Raw genomic sequence first — 12,891 nt, forward strand, 5'->3', positions numbered from 1 at the left:
AATGAAGAGCATATCTGGCACCTTACTAACCCTGAGGGAAATGCTGCATTTTATCCACATGGATATGTATACTACTTACACTCTTTAAATCATACCATAATTAATTAAAAATTGAATTTTCAGGCTGGAGAGATGGCTCAGTGATTAAGGCGCTTGCCTGCAAAGCCTAAGGACCCAGGTTCAGTTCCTCAGTACCCACGTAAAGCCAAATGCACAAAGTGGAGCATGCATCTGGAGTGTATTTGCAGTAGCTATAGACCCTGTAGTACCCATTCTCTCTATCTCTATATGCCTTTCTCTGTGAAATAAATAAATACCATTAATTTTCCTAACACTTTCATAGCAGTTTGCTTTAGCCGATATATTTGTAATTCTCAAGTCTTGTGCAGAGTATACAATATGAAAAAAATATCTAAGTTAGATTCCATTTTAATAGTTTATACACAGAGGTTTTGCAGGACAACAATATATAAACATGATTCTGAGAGTATATTATTTACAAAATCTAAGGTCTATTTTATTGTACCAAGTATTGCTATAAAATATTTCATTAAGGATGGGGATATAGCTCAGCACTTAAACTCGCTTGCTTGCAAAGCCTACTGGCCCAGGTTCAGTGCCCAAGTATGTGGTGCATATGTCTGAGGTTCACTTGCAGTTGCAAGAGATTATGGCATGTCCATTCTCATTCATATTCTCTCTCAAATATTTCAGGGCTGGAGAGATGGCATCTGTCTGCAAAACCCAAGGGACTTCAGTTCGATTCCTCAGGACCATGTAAGCCATATGCACAAGGCAGCATATGCATCTGGAGTTCCTTTGCAGTAACTGGAAGCCCTGATGTGCTCATTCTCTCCCTCCCTCCCACTGTGTGTGTGTGTGTGTACATGTGTGTCTACCTCTTTCCCTCTCTTGCTCTCTCAAATAAATAAATAATTTTTTTTTTTAATTTCATTACAAAGCTGGGCATGGTGGGGCATGCCTTTAATCCTAGCACTCAGGAGGCAGAGGTAGGAGGATCACTGTGAGTTCAAGACCAGACTGAGACAACATAGTGAATTCCAGGTCAGCCTGGGCTAGAGTGAGACCCTATATTTCATTACAAAAGTCCCAAATGAATGGTTGTATTGTACAATCTAAATTGTAATCATAAATAAAAACCAGAAAGGACTTGCAAGCATATTTAATAGTAAGATAATAAAAGACAGTTTTTAAGTATGGAAATATGTATAACCATCTATAAGCACCTTCCAGGAAGGAGTTTGGCAATTTCTGCCCAGCGATTTCCTAGCCGCTTATGTGCTTCATAGATGATCCTGTCTTCTTCTTCTGTCCAGGAAGATTTCTTCACTTCAGGATTCAGATGATTATGCCATCTTTCTCTACACTGCTTGCCTATTCTTCCTTTTAAATGTTTTGCAATTAAAGACCACCTTTTTGGTCCGTACTTCTGAACTAATTCAATAACCTAAGAGCAAAAACAGAATTTTTAAAAGCATTACCTTAACAGAAGTTTTAAATATTAACTCAAGAATAGCAAGGCTTTGTTGATGCTTAATCATAGAGCATTTGCCTACTGCACACAAGCCCTGGGCTTGATACCTAGCACCTCAGAGAAAGAGAAAGGCAGAGAGAGACAGACATTAAGAAATCACTGGCGGGCTGGAGAGATGACTTAGCGGTTAAGCACTTGCCTGTGAAGCCTAAGGACCCCGGTTTGAGGCTCATTTCCTCAGGACCCGCGTTAGCCAGATGCATAAGGGGGCGCACGCATCTGGAGTTCATTTGCTGTGGCTGGAGGCCCTGGCGTGCCCATTCTCCCTCTCCTTCTCTCTCTACCTCTTTCACTCCCAATCTGTCTCATATAAATAAATAAACAAAAAAACTAAAAAAAAAAAAAGAATATGACTGGGCATGGTAGTGTATGCCTTTAATCCCAGAACTCAAGAGGCAGAGGCAGGAGGATCCCTGTGAGTTCAAGATCAGCCTAAGACTTTGTAGTGAATTCCAGGTCAGCCTGGGTTAGAGTGAGACCTTACCTCAAAAAAAAAAAAAAAAAAAAGTATCATTTTAGGGCTTCGCGGTCAAGGCACTTACTTAAAAAGCCAAAGGACCCAGGTTTGATTCTTCAGGCCCCATTTAAGCCAGATACACGAGGTGGCACATTCATCTGGACTTCATTTGCAGTGGCTAGAGGCCCTGGAGTGCCCATTCATTCTCTCTCTCTCTCAAATAAATAAACAAATAAATATAAAATATTTTTTAAAGGATGTCATTTTAAATACCCTAAATTCCAGCCAGGGCTATTTTGCTAAAGATAATTTTGATAATAGCATCATTATTACATTAGAGCATAATAAAAATTTTGCTTCAGCATTAGACAAGTTCAAAAACTAATTTGGAGGTTGGAGAGATGGCTTAGCAGTTAAGGTACTTGCCTGCAAAGCCTAAGGACCCATGTTCAACTCTCCAGATCCCACATAAGGCAGACACACAAGGTGATGCACAAGAATGGCACAAGTGGCTGAAGTTTGATTTCAGGGGCTAGAGTCCCAGGCATACCAATTCCTTCTCTCTCATAACAATTTTTTTTTAAATTTTCTTACAATTAACCTAGCACTTGGGAGGCAGAGGTAGAAGGATCACCACGAGTTTAAGGCCACCCTGAGACTACATAGTGAGTTTCAGGTTAGCCTGGCCTAGAGTGAAACCTTACCTTGAAAAAAGCAAAAAACTTTAAAAATTGACTTCCAATGCATCAAAAATTCAAAGGTTGAGCCAGGCATGGTGGCACACACCTTTAATCCCAGCACTCAGGAGGCAGAGGTAGTAGGAGAGCCATGAGTTCAAGGCCACTCTGAGACTACATAGTGAATTCCAGGTCAGCCTGGGCCAGAGTAAGACCCTACCTCGAAAAATCAAAAAGCAAAACAAAAACTTCAAAGGTAATTAAAGTGATCCATAAATTAAACTGCTTTCATGTAAAATTTGAAATAACCAAAAATTTTGAAACATGTGTCTTTTCTATGCCTACATTTAAAAATAAAATAATATTGGAAGTAGTAAATATCTATAGTTATCTGTAGCTTTTCACTTCTTCCCTTCGTGAACTGGAAAAAATATAGATCACACATTTTTTTTCCCACATTTTTTCTTTTACCTAAAATTGCAAAAATAGTTTTCCTCAGCCCATCTTTATCTCCCTGTCACTATGCTTCATTATCAGGTATCACATTATAAACATATTGGTTGACCATATTTAATACATACCAGTATTTTTACTATATGTATCTACTTACTATGTTAAAAAAATAAAATTTAAGGACTGGAGAGATGGCTTAGCGGTTAAGGCATTTGCCTGCAAAGCCAAAGAAAGGATCCCCGTTCAATGATTCTCCAGGACCCACATCAGCCAGATGCACAAGGGGGCACATGCCTCTGGAGTTCGTCTGCAGAGGCGGGAAGCCCTGGAGTGCTCATTCTCTCCATCTCTCTTTCTCTCTCCCTCTCTGCCTCTTTCCTTCTCTCAAATAAATAAATAAATTTTAAAAAACTAAATAAAAATAAAATTTGAGCCAGGCATAGTGGTGCATGCCTTTAATCCCAGCACTCAGGAGGCAGAAGTAGGAGGATTGCCAAGAGTTTGAGGCCACCCTGAGACTACATAGTGAATTCCAGGTCAGCCTGGACTAGAGTGAGACCCTACCTCAAAAAACAAAAAAGATAACAAAATAAAATAATATTTGAGAGTCTTAGAATATAGCTTAGTGGTTAAAGGCACTTGCTTGCACCACCTTCTGGTCCTGGTTCAATGCCCAGGCCACCTATGTACGCAGGACGCAAAAAGTAGTACAAATAACTGGTGTTTATTTGCAGTGGCAAGAGGCCCTGGTGTGTCTCCTCGCCCCAACATGCATACAGATAAATAAAAATTAAAGGTAAATAAATATAAATTAAGAATTTATTAAATGTACTTTTTGCAGTACTAGGGACTGAATTCAGGGCCTTATGCATCCCATGCATTCTATTCTGAACAATATCCTCAGCCCTGTTTTCATTTTTTGAGACAGGGTCTCACTAAGTTACTCTAGTTAGCCTTGAATTTACTCTGTAGTCAAGACAAGACCTAGAATTTTCAATCATTCTGGCCTCAGCCTCCCAAGTAGCTAGGATTACAGGTTGGTAGATGACTTTTAAACAGATCACACATTTTAAAACTTACCATTGGCCATTAAGTAAGTCAGATCAGTACTGGGCCTACTAAAATAACTTTTAAAATTTGTTCTGAGTGGTACTAAGAATGCATTAATTCCCAATGACATAACTCTCAACTATATTAGCAACAGAGAAGCTTTAAAGGCCATGAAAAAAAAAAAAAAACAGTGATTCCTAGTAGAGAGCAGACCCTTCTATTCAACAACTTTTATGTACAGAATTGGTTGTAATCATAAGCCCTCTGGAACCATGATATCCAGATATTTACCTCATTATGTGGTTCATTTAAGGTAAAGAGGACAAATTAAGAATGACTTGTGGGGGTGGGGAGGGAGGGAATTACCATGGGACCTTTTTTTATAATCACGGAAAATGTTAATAAAAATTTAAAAAATTAAAAAAAAAAAAAAAAGAATGACTTCACTGGGAAGAATGACTTCACTGGGCCTGGTGGAGCACTCCTTTAATCCAAGCACTCGAGAGGCAGAGGTAGGAGGATTGCCATGAGTTCAAGGCCACCCTGAGACTACAGAGTGATTTCCAGGTCAGCCTGGGCTAGAGCAAGACCTTACCTTGAAAAAGACAAAAAGAAAGAAAGAAAAAGAATGACTCCTAGGCTAGAGATGGCTTGGTGGTTAAGGTGCTTGCCTGTGAAGGCTAAAGACCAATGCTCTAATTTCTAGATCCCAGGTTAGCCAGATGCACAAAGGTGAGGCAAGCACAAGGTCACACATGCCCACTAGGAGGTGGCACAAGTAACTGAAGTTTGACTTCAGTGACTGAGGCCCTGGTGCATCAATTTTCTCTCTCATGCTCAATCGCTCCCTCCCTCCCTCTGTCTCTCTCTTAAAAAAAATCCCTTACATACCAAGTTAGCAAGTGTGAAAATAAAATTAAAATTTGTTTACAATGTTAATTCAATTGGTGTCAGGAAACTATACCCTAAATATGCTAAACTAACTTTGAATAAAGTTACAAAAGCTTACAGCCAGCATGCATTCTCTTGTAAAGGAGGTTCTCAGAAATAATATTTACTGTACTTGGTTTGATTCAATTAAAACTACATTTCAAGACACTCAATATTCAATCCTTATACAAACAGTCTCCAGAGAACAAAAATCAAGTAATTTAAGTACATACTTTATGTGTTAAAACATGTGAATAAGAAAAAAACTCTACTAGTCTACCTATACAATGAATATAAAAAATATGAACATGTTACCCTCTGATCTTCTTCTTTAGTCCAAGGACCCTTTATCAATTCTGGATTTAAAACTTTCTGCCATCGATGCTGGCACTGAAAATCAGAACGATTCTGAAAGAATTTAGATAATTTCATTACTGAACAAATGTCTCCCAGAAAAAAAAAAAAAACAACCAAACTTCAAGTATATGCTTAAGAAAAAAAAAAATTTTAGTTAAGAAAAGTACATTCAATATCATTCTTTAGACACATAGTATGTATTTTATATAGCTGTACCAATTCTGGGGTGTTGTTTTTGGTATTGGTTTTGGTTTTTCGAGGTAGGGTCTCACTTTAGCTCAGGCTGACCTGGAATTCACTCTGTAGTCTCAGGGTGGCCTTGAACTCATGGTGATCCTCCTACCTCTGCCTCCATTGTGCTGGGATTAAAGGTGTGAGCCACATGCCAGGCTAAATTCTGTTTTTTTTTAAATTAATCACAGGGCTTATACAACAAGTTAAAAATAACACATTTGAAATTAAAGTATGTATCTCTACACTAAACCTTATTACATAATAAGCAATAAAGCCATAGCTGGTATTCCATAAAGTAATGAGTCCAAAATTGAGGAATGGCAGTAGGCAAAAAACTACACAAGCCAGGTGTGGCAGTACACACCTTTAATCCCAGCACATGTGAGGCAAAGGAAGGAGAACTACTGTGAATTCAAGGCCAGGCTAGGACTCTACACAGCGAGCTCTGGGTCAATCTGAGCTACAGTGAAACCCTACCTCAGAAAAACTAAAAGAAAAAAAGAAAAACTATACAAAGAAGACCTAAGAACTCAAACAACATGGAAGTGCAGGTTCATATAATACAACAGTTTAAAAAAAAAAAAAAAACTCTGAAAGTCTGGATGTGGTAGAACATACCTTTAGTCCCAACATTCAGGAGGCTAAAGTAGGAGTTCTGAGTTCAAGGCCAACCTGGGGCTACCGATCGAATTCCAAGTCAACCTAAGTTAGAGGGGGAATCCTAAAGGCTATTAAAAGCATGTTGATAAATGATAACTCCCCTCAAGTTATCAAGAAAACATGAGGGTGAGGAGATAGTTCAGAAAGGGTTTTAGTTTGGTAGCTAGTATCCATGTAAAATGCCAGGCATGCATCTGGAGTTTGTTTGCAGTGGCTAGAGGCCCTGGTGTACCCATTCTCTCTCTATCTGCCTCTTTGTCTCTCAAATGAATAAATGAATAATTTTAAAAAATACTTTAAAACATTTGTCATTAGCAAAAAAGTTTCTCCTGATTTTACAGTAGATATCAGTATATGTCAATAATCAAATTCTCTCAAAATGTTTAAACATATTTCACATCTTCAGTGGTAGAGTCCTTGCCTAATATGAGCAAGGCACTAGGTTCAACTGCTAGCCTACCTAACAATAAAACAACTTTCTCATAAATATTTATTATGTGCTATCCAAAGTTAATGTCATTTTTGTTTTATACTGATAATCTTTTGGGGGCCCTGAACAAATCCTTTATTCAGGCTGAATATCCCATATCTAAAATGCTTGAGACCAGAAGTGTTTCAACTTTCAGATTTTGAGTGATTTGGGAATATCCACATATCCATATAAGATATTTAGATGAGACAGAAGTCTACACATGGAATTCATTTACGGTTCACATCTACCTTATCCACATAACCTGAAGGTAATTTTATACATAGTTTTAGTACTTGCCATTTTACTGGGCATATTACATGAGACTGTGGTTCAATATCAAAACAGTCTGAAATACTTTAGATTTTGGATTTTTGGATTAAAGATGTTCAAACTGTACTAGATATAGAGGCTTTCTGAGCCATTAGCACCAACTACAAGCAGATGAGAAACAGGAATATTTTAAGGAAGAAAACCTTAACTGCATGGACACATTTCTAAAAACTAGAGAATTTAATCAAATACTTTAAAGTAGACATGTCACTTACTTGCAGATGACTAGCAATTAGAGTCCAATCATCAGTTCCATGTTGTTCAACCAACTTCTTTAACTTATCATCCTATTAAAACAGGAATAAAAATTAGACCTATTTCTCTCATCCTTTTCCTATACCCATTATAGATACATTCTAATTCTTTCAAGTAAGACTTGATGGATATCTATAAAAGGACTAAAGTCACTATTATAAAATTCCTCCACGTATTATATACTGTTTCTGTCAATCCCATTATCAATCTGTTATTCATGTCTCTCATTTTAAAAAATGGGGGGAAGAGATGGCACAGCAGTTAAAGTGCTTGTCCGTAAAGCCTAATGATCCAGGTTCGATTCTCTAGTATCCACATAAAGCCAGAAGCCAAATGTACAGGGTGGTACATGCATCTGGAGTTCTTCTGCAGTGGCTGGAGACCCTGGCAGACCTATTCTCTTCATCTGTCTTTCTTTTTTCTCTCCCTCTCTCTTGCTTGTAAATAATAAGTAAATATAAAAAAGAATGTACAAGTGAGTTAATGGGTAATTTTTTCTCAGATTATATTTTTTTCTAGTCTTTCTTAACTATAATAGGATTGATAATTGATAGATACACATATGAAGTTAATAAATCTTGCCTACCTCATCTCTTGTCCATTTCACTCTGTTCCAGAGTTTTTTTAGTCCTTTTTGTTGTGGTACTTCATAATCATGATCAGCGTACTGAAGGTCATCATCCTCATCCTCACTACAAAAGAACACAATTTGGACATCAAGAATTTCATTCAACAATTGCATCAAAGAAAATAAAGTACCTTGGAATAAACCTAACCAAGGAAGTAAAGGATCTCTACAATGAAAACTATAAAACACTCAAATGAGAAATTGCAGAAGACACTAGGAAATGGAAAAGTATCCCTTGTTGGAAGAATCAATATTGTGAACATGGCAATCTTACCAAAAGCAATCTACACATTTAATGCAATCCCCATCAAAATTCCAAAGGCATTCTTCACAGGAATAGAAAAAACAATTCAAAAATTCATTTGGAACCACAAAAAACCTCAAATATCTAAAATAATGCTGAGCAACAAAAATAAGTTGAGAGGTATCACCATACCTATTTTAACCTATACTACAGAGCCATAGTAACAAAAACAGCATGGTACTGGCACAAAAGCAGATATGTAGATCAATGGAATAGAATAGAGGACCCAGATGTAAGTCCAGGTAGCTACAGCCACCTGATATTTGATAAAAATGCCAAAAATACTCATTGGAGAAAAGACAGCCTCTTCAGCAAATTGTGCTGGGAAAACTGGATATGTATCTGTACAAGGATGAAAATAGATTCTTCTCTCTTTCCATGCACAAGAATTAAATCCAAATGGACTAAAGACCTTAACATCAGACTTGAAACTCTGAAATTGCTAGAGGAAAAAGTAGGGGAAACCCTTCAACATACTGGTCTTGGCAAAGACTTTCTGAATATAACCCCAATTGCTCAGGCAATAAAACCACATATTAATCACTGGGACCTCCTGAAATTACAAAGATTTTGTACTGCAAAGGACACTGTGAATAAAGCAAAGAGGCAACCTACAGAATGGGAAAAAATCTTCGCCAGCTATATATCTGATAGAGAATTAATATCTAGGATATACAAAGAACTCAAAAAGTTAAATAATAAGAAGTCAAACAAGCCAATTAAAAAATGGGCTATGGAGCTAAATAGAGAATTCTCAAAGGAAGAAATACAAATGGCATATAAGCATCTAATAAAATGTTCTACGTCACTAGTCATCAGGGAAATGCAGATTAAAACTACATTGAGATTCCATCTCACTCCTGTCAGATTGGTTACCATCATGAAAAAAAGTGATCATAAATGCTGACAGCGATGTAGAAAAAGAGGAACCCTTCTACACTGTTGGTGGGAATGCAATCTGGTCCAGCCATTGTGGATATCAGTGTGAAGGTTCCTAAGACAGCTAAAAATTGATCTATGATATGACCCAGCTATAGCACTCCTAGGCATATATTCTAAGGACTCATCCCATTTCCTTAGAAGTACATTCTCAACCATGTTTATTGCCGCTCAATCCATAATAGCTGGAAAATGGAACCAGCCTAGATGTCCCTCAACTGATGAGTAGATAATGAAGATGTGGCACATTTATACAATAGAGTTCTACTCAGTGGTAAAGAAAAATGAAGTTATGAAATTTGCAGGAAAATGGATGGATCTGGAAAGGATTATACTAAGTGAGGTAACCCAGGCCCAGAAAGCCAAGCACTGCATGTTCTCCCTCATATGTGGATCCTAGCTACAGATGATTGGGCTTCTGTGTGAGAAGGAAAAAACTCAGTAGAAGGGGGCCAGTAAGTTAAAAAGAATATATAAAGGGAAGAGAAAGGAAGGGAGGAGGGTACTTAATAGGTCAATAGAAGAATAGATTAACGGGGTTGAAATGGCCCAAAGTGAAGTCAGGGGAAGTGATTGAGTAAAGGAAAGGTGGAGGGAGGGCTAATCAAAATCTAAGATTATACAAATAAGTCATATGGAATCCTCTGGTTTTGGACAATGGAACAATCAGGAGCCATAGATTGTTGTTAGAAAACTTTCAGGGCCAGGGATGGACTACCTCCAGTGAGTTGTAGGTCATGGAGGACCCGATGCCTCCAAAACATTATAGGCCATTGCCGAGGCCCTTGGTTTCCCACCAAGAATAGATGGTAAGACCCTATTGCTGAAGACTTCACATACTTGGGCTGCAAGGCCACTGAGGAATCCTGCTGGAACTGAGCTGATAACCTCCTCCATGTAGACCAGCTGACAGAAAGCTGGAAGAAGCCATTCTACATGTAGTTCAATGGGAGAAAGAGATAACCACCAGTGAAGATACTCAACAGTGGACACTGCAAGCCATATAGTTGGCCAGCCAGGCCAAATGAGCTAATGGGTGCAATGTGACAGGTCTGTCATGGTGGAAACTAACTACCCTCCAATTGGACTGGAGGCCAGCTCCACGGGGGGAACACATCCCTCATACTGAAAACTTAAAACAGGGGTAGTCATTAGCCCTAGAGGTATAACATCTGCTGATGTCTGGAAAAATGTATATAGTATGCTTATCAAACTGCCCAGTAAGCACTTCTCTTAATATTTATACCCTTATATTAATGCTACTCTCACTTTGGGTAGAAAATCTTCTCTTTTCAGAAGGCAGTGAAGAAGAGTGGGGCAGAAAGAATGTAAGAGCCACAGGGTGGTAGGGGATAGCCAGAGGTATTGTCCCCCCCTATACAATGACTGACTGCTGTTCTCACAACTCATAACTCACACTCCATGATGAATACCAGAAATCCCACTACGGGGTCCCTGAGTGGAGTGGGGGCAGAAAGGAGGGGAATTATGGTACTAACACTTGATGTACCCATACAAAGTTTCAACTTAATTTAAAAGAAAAAAAAAGGCTAACTACACCATTAGGAGTCAAATAATGACATTGCATGTCATTCTGAAGAGTATGAGACTTCCCTCTGTGGGGTGGGTGGGCATGTGTGTATGTGTGGTCTGTTGGAGTGGGGGGGGGTATGTAGTGTATCATTTGTGTGTGCAGATGCACGTATGCCCCTTGTGCATGCATGCAGAAGCCAGACCCTCAAGAATGTTAGATATCCTCTATTGTTGTTCTGCCTTATTTCTCTGAGACAGTCTCCCATTGAACTTGGGTTTCACTGTTTTTTGGTAAACTGGCCCCAGTAACTCTCCAGGCTCTGGCTGCCTCAGTACTGAGTGCATATACATGAGTAATCATGTATACCTTTTTACATATGTGTCTGGAGTGGGACAAGACCTCATGCTTGTGCAGTACTCTAAAGAACTAAAAGACTTTAATTAAGGGAGAAAAAGGTATTTATCTTGAATCTTATGGAAAAAAATCAATGAAAGTAGTATGGTGGCAGAAAAAAATCAATTATATATCTTTATAATAACCTAACTAGGAAATTATTAATGCTGACAAATGGGAACATTAAGACAGAGGCCAGCCAGGCATGGCAGCACATGCCTTTAATCCCAGCACTTGGGAGGCTGAGGTAGAAGGATCGTAGTGAGTCAAGGCTATCCTGATACTGAATTCCAGGTCAGCCTGGGCCACAGCGAGACACTACGTCATAAAAAAAGGAAGCCGAGGGAGACCCTACCTTGAAAAACCAAAAAAAAAAAAAAACAACTGGAAGCCGTAGACAGTTAAAACACATAATGGGAAAAGTCATTCATAATAATATCAACAGCAAAAGGAGTTAAATATCTAGAAGCTAACATGCAAAATCCAGGTATAATAAATGATGAAATACAGAAAACTTGAATAAATAGAATACTTAGACCACTAGAATAAGAAAACACACGTAGTGTATTCTATTCTCCATAAATTAATTCATAAGTTTAAATTAAATTAATAAAAATACCAATAAATTCTGGAAAGATATTAGACAATCTGATTCTATCATTAATGTGAAAAGAATAAGAAGTAACAATAGCCAGAAAAGTTTTTAAAAATGAGAACTAGCTGGGCATGGTGGCACATGCCTTTAGTCCCAGCACTTGGGAGACAGAGGTAGGAGGATTGCTGAGAGTTCAAGGCCAATCTGAGACTATATAGTGAGTTCCAGGTCAGCCTGTACTACTGTGAGACCCTACCTCAAAAAACAACAACAACAAAAAACGAGAATTAACATTAATGTAAACATATATCATAATATTTATATATAAATGTATATAATATAAAAATGCAGTGCTGGAGAGATAGCTTAACAGTTAAGGTGCTTGCCTGTGAAGCCTAAGGATCCACGTTTGATTCCCCAGTACCCATGTGAGCCAGATGCATAAGGTGGCATATCTGTCTACAGGTCTAGAGTTTGTTTACAGTGGCTGGAGGCCTGGCATGCCCATTCTCTCTATTTGCCCTCTGCTCCCCCTTTCTCTCAAATAATAAATTAAATATTGTAAAAATACAGAGGCACACAAAAAATAAATAATGGTACTGGAACACAAAAAATACACATAATGTAAGTAAAAGAACATGGAATTTAGAAAATTATAATAACATTTCCAGTCACTGGAATAAACATGGACTTTTCAATAAATGGTATTAAGAAATTGTGTAGTGGGGGCTGGAGAGATGGCTTAGTGGTTAAGCACTTGCTTGTGAAGCCTAAGGACCCTGGTTCAAGGCTCGGTTCCCCAGGTCCCACGTTAGCCAGATGCACAAGGGGGCGCACGCGTCTGGAGTTCGTTTGCAGTGGCTGGAAGCCCTGGCGCACCCATTCTCTCTCTCTTCCTCTGTCTTTCTCTCTATGTCTGTTGCTCTCAAAATAAATAAATAAAAAATGAACAACAAAAAAAAAATATATATATATATAAAAGAAATTGTGTAGTGGCCTGGAGAGATGGCTTAACAGTTAAGGCACTTGCCTGTAAAGCCCAAGGAACTGGGTTCAATTCCCCAGGAA

The 12,891-nt window shown here is 38.3% G+C and overlaps 1 protein-coding gene across 1 annotated transcript in view; it reads right to left on the minus strand.

The window, feature by feature from the left end:
- The window catches only part of Mybl1 (MYB proto-oncogene like 1), a 59,953-nt gene that overhangs the window by 33,618 nt on the left and 13,444 nt on the right, over positions 1 to 12,891 (minus strand). Inside the window, exons 2-5 of the mRNA XM_004653308.2 lie at positions 8,017 to 8,122; positions 7,391 to 7,462; positions 5,438 to 5,530; positions 1,248 to 1,468 (exon numbers count right to left, since the gene is read on the minus strand). Of these exons, the coding sequence (XP_004653365.1) occupies positions 1,248 to 1,468; positions 5,438 to 5,530; positions 7,391 to 7,462; positions 8,017 to 8,122 (492 nt within the window). The remainder of the gene's footprint in view (positions 1 to 1,247; positions 1,469 to 5,437; positions 5,531 to 7,390; positions 7,463 to 8,016; positions 8,123 to 12,891) is intronic.

This window comes from Jaculus jaculus, chromosome 2, assembly GCF_020740685.1.
Source record: "Jaculus jaculus isolate mJacJac1 chromosome 2, mJacJac1.mat.Y.cur, whole genome shotgun sequence".
Classification (NCBI taxonomy): domain Eukaryota; kingdom Metazoa; phylum Chordata; class Mammalia; order Rodentia; family Dipodidae; genus Jaculus; species Jaculus jaculus.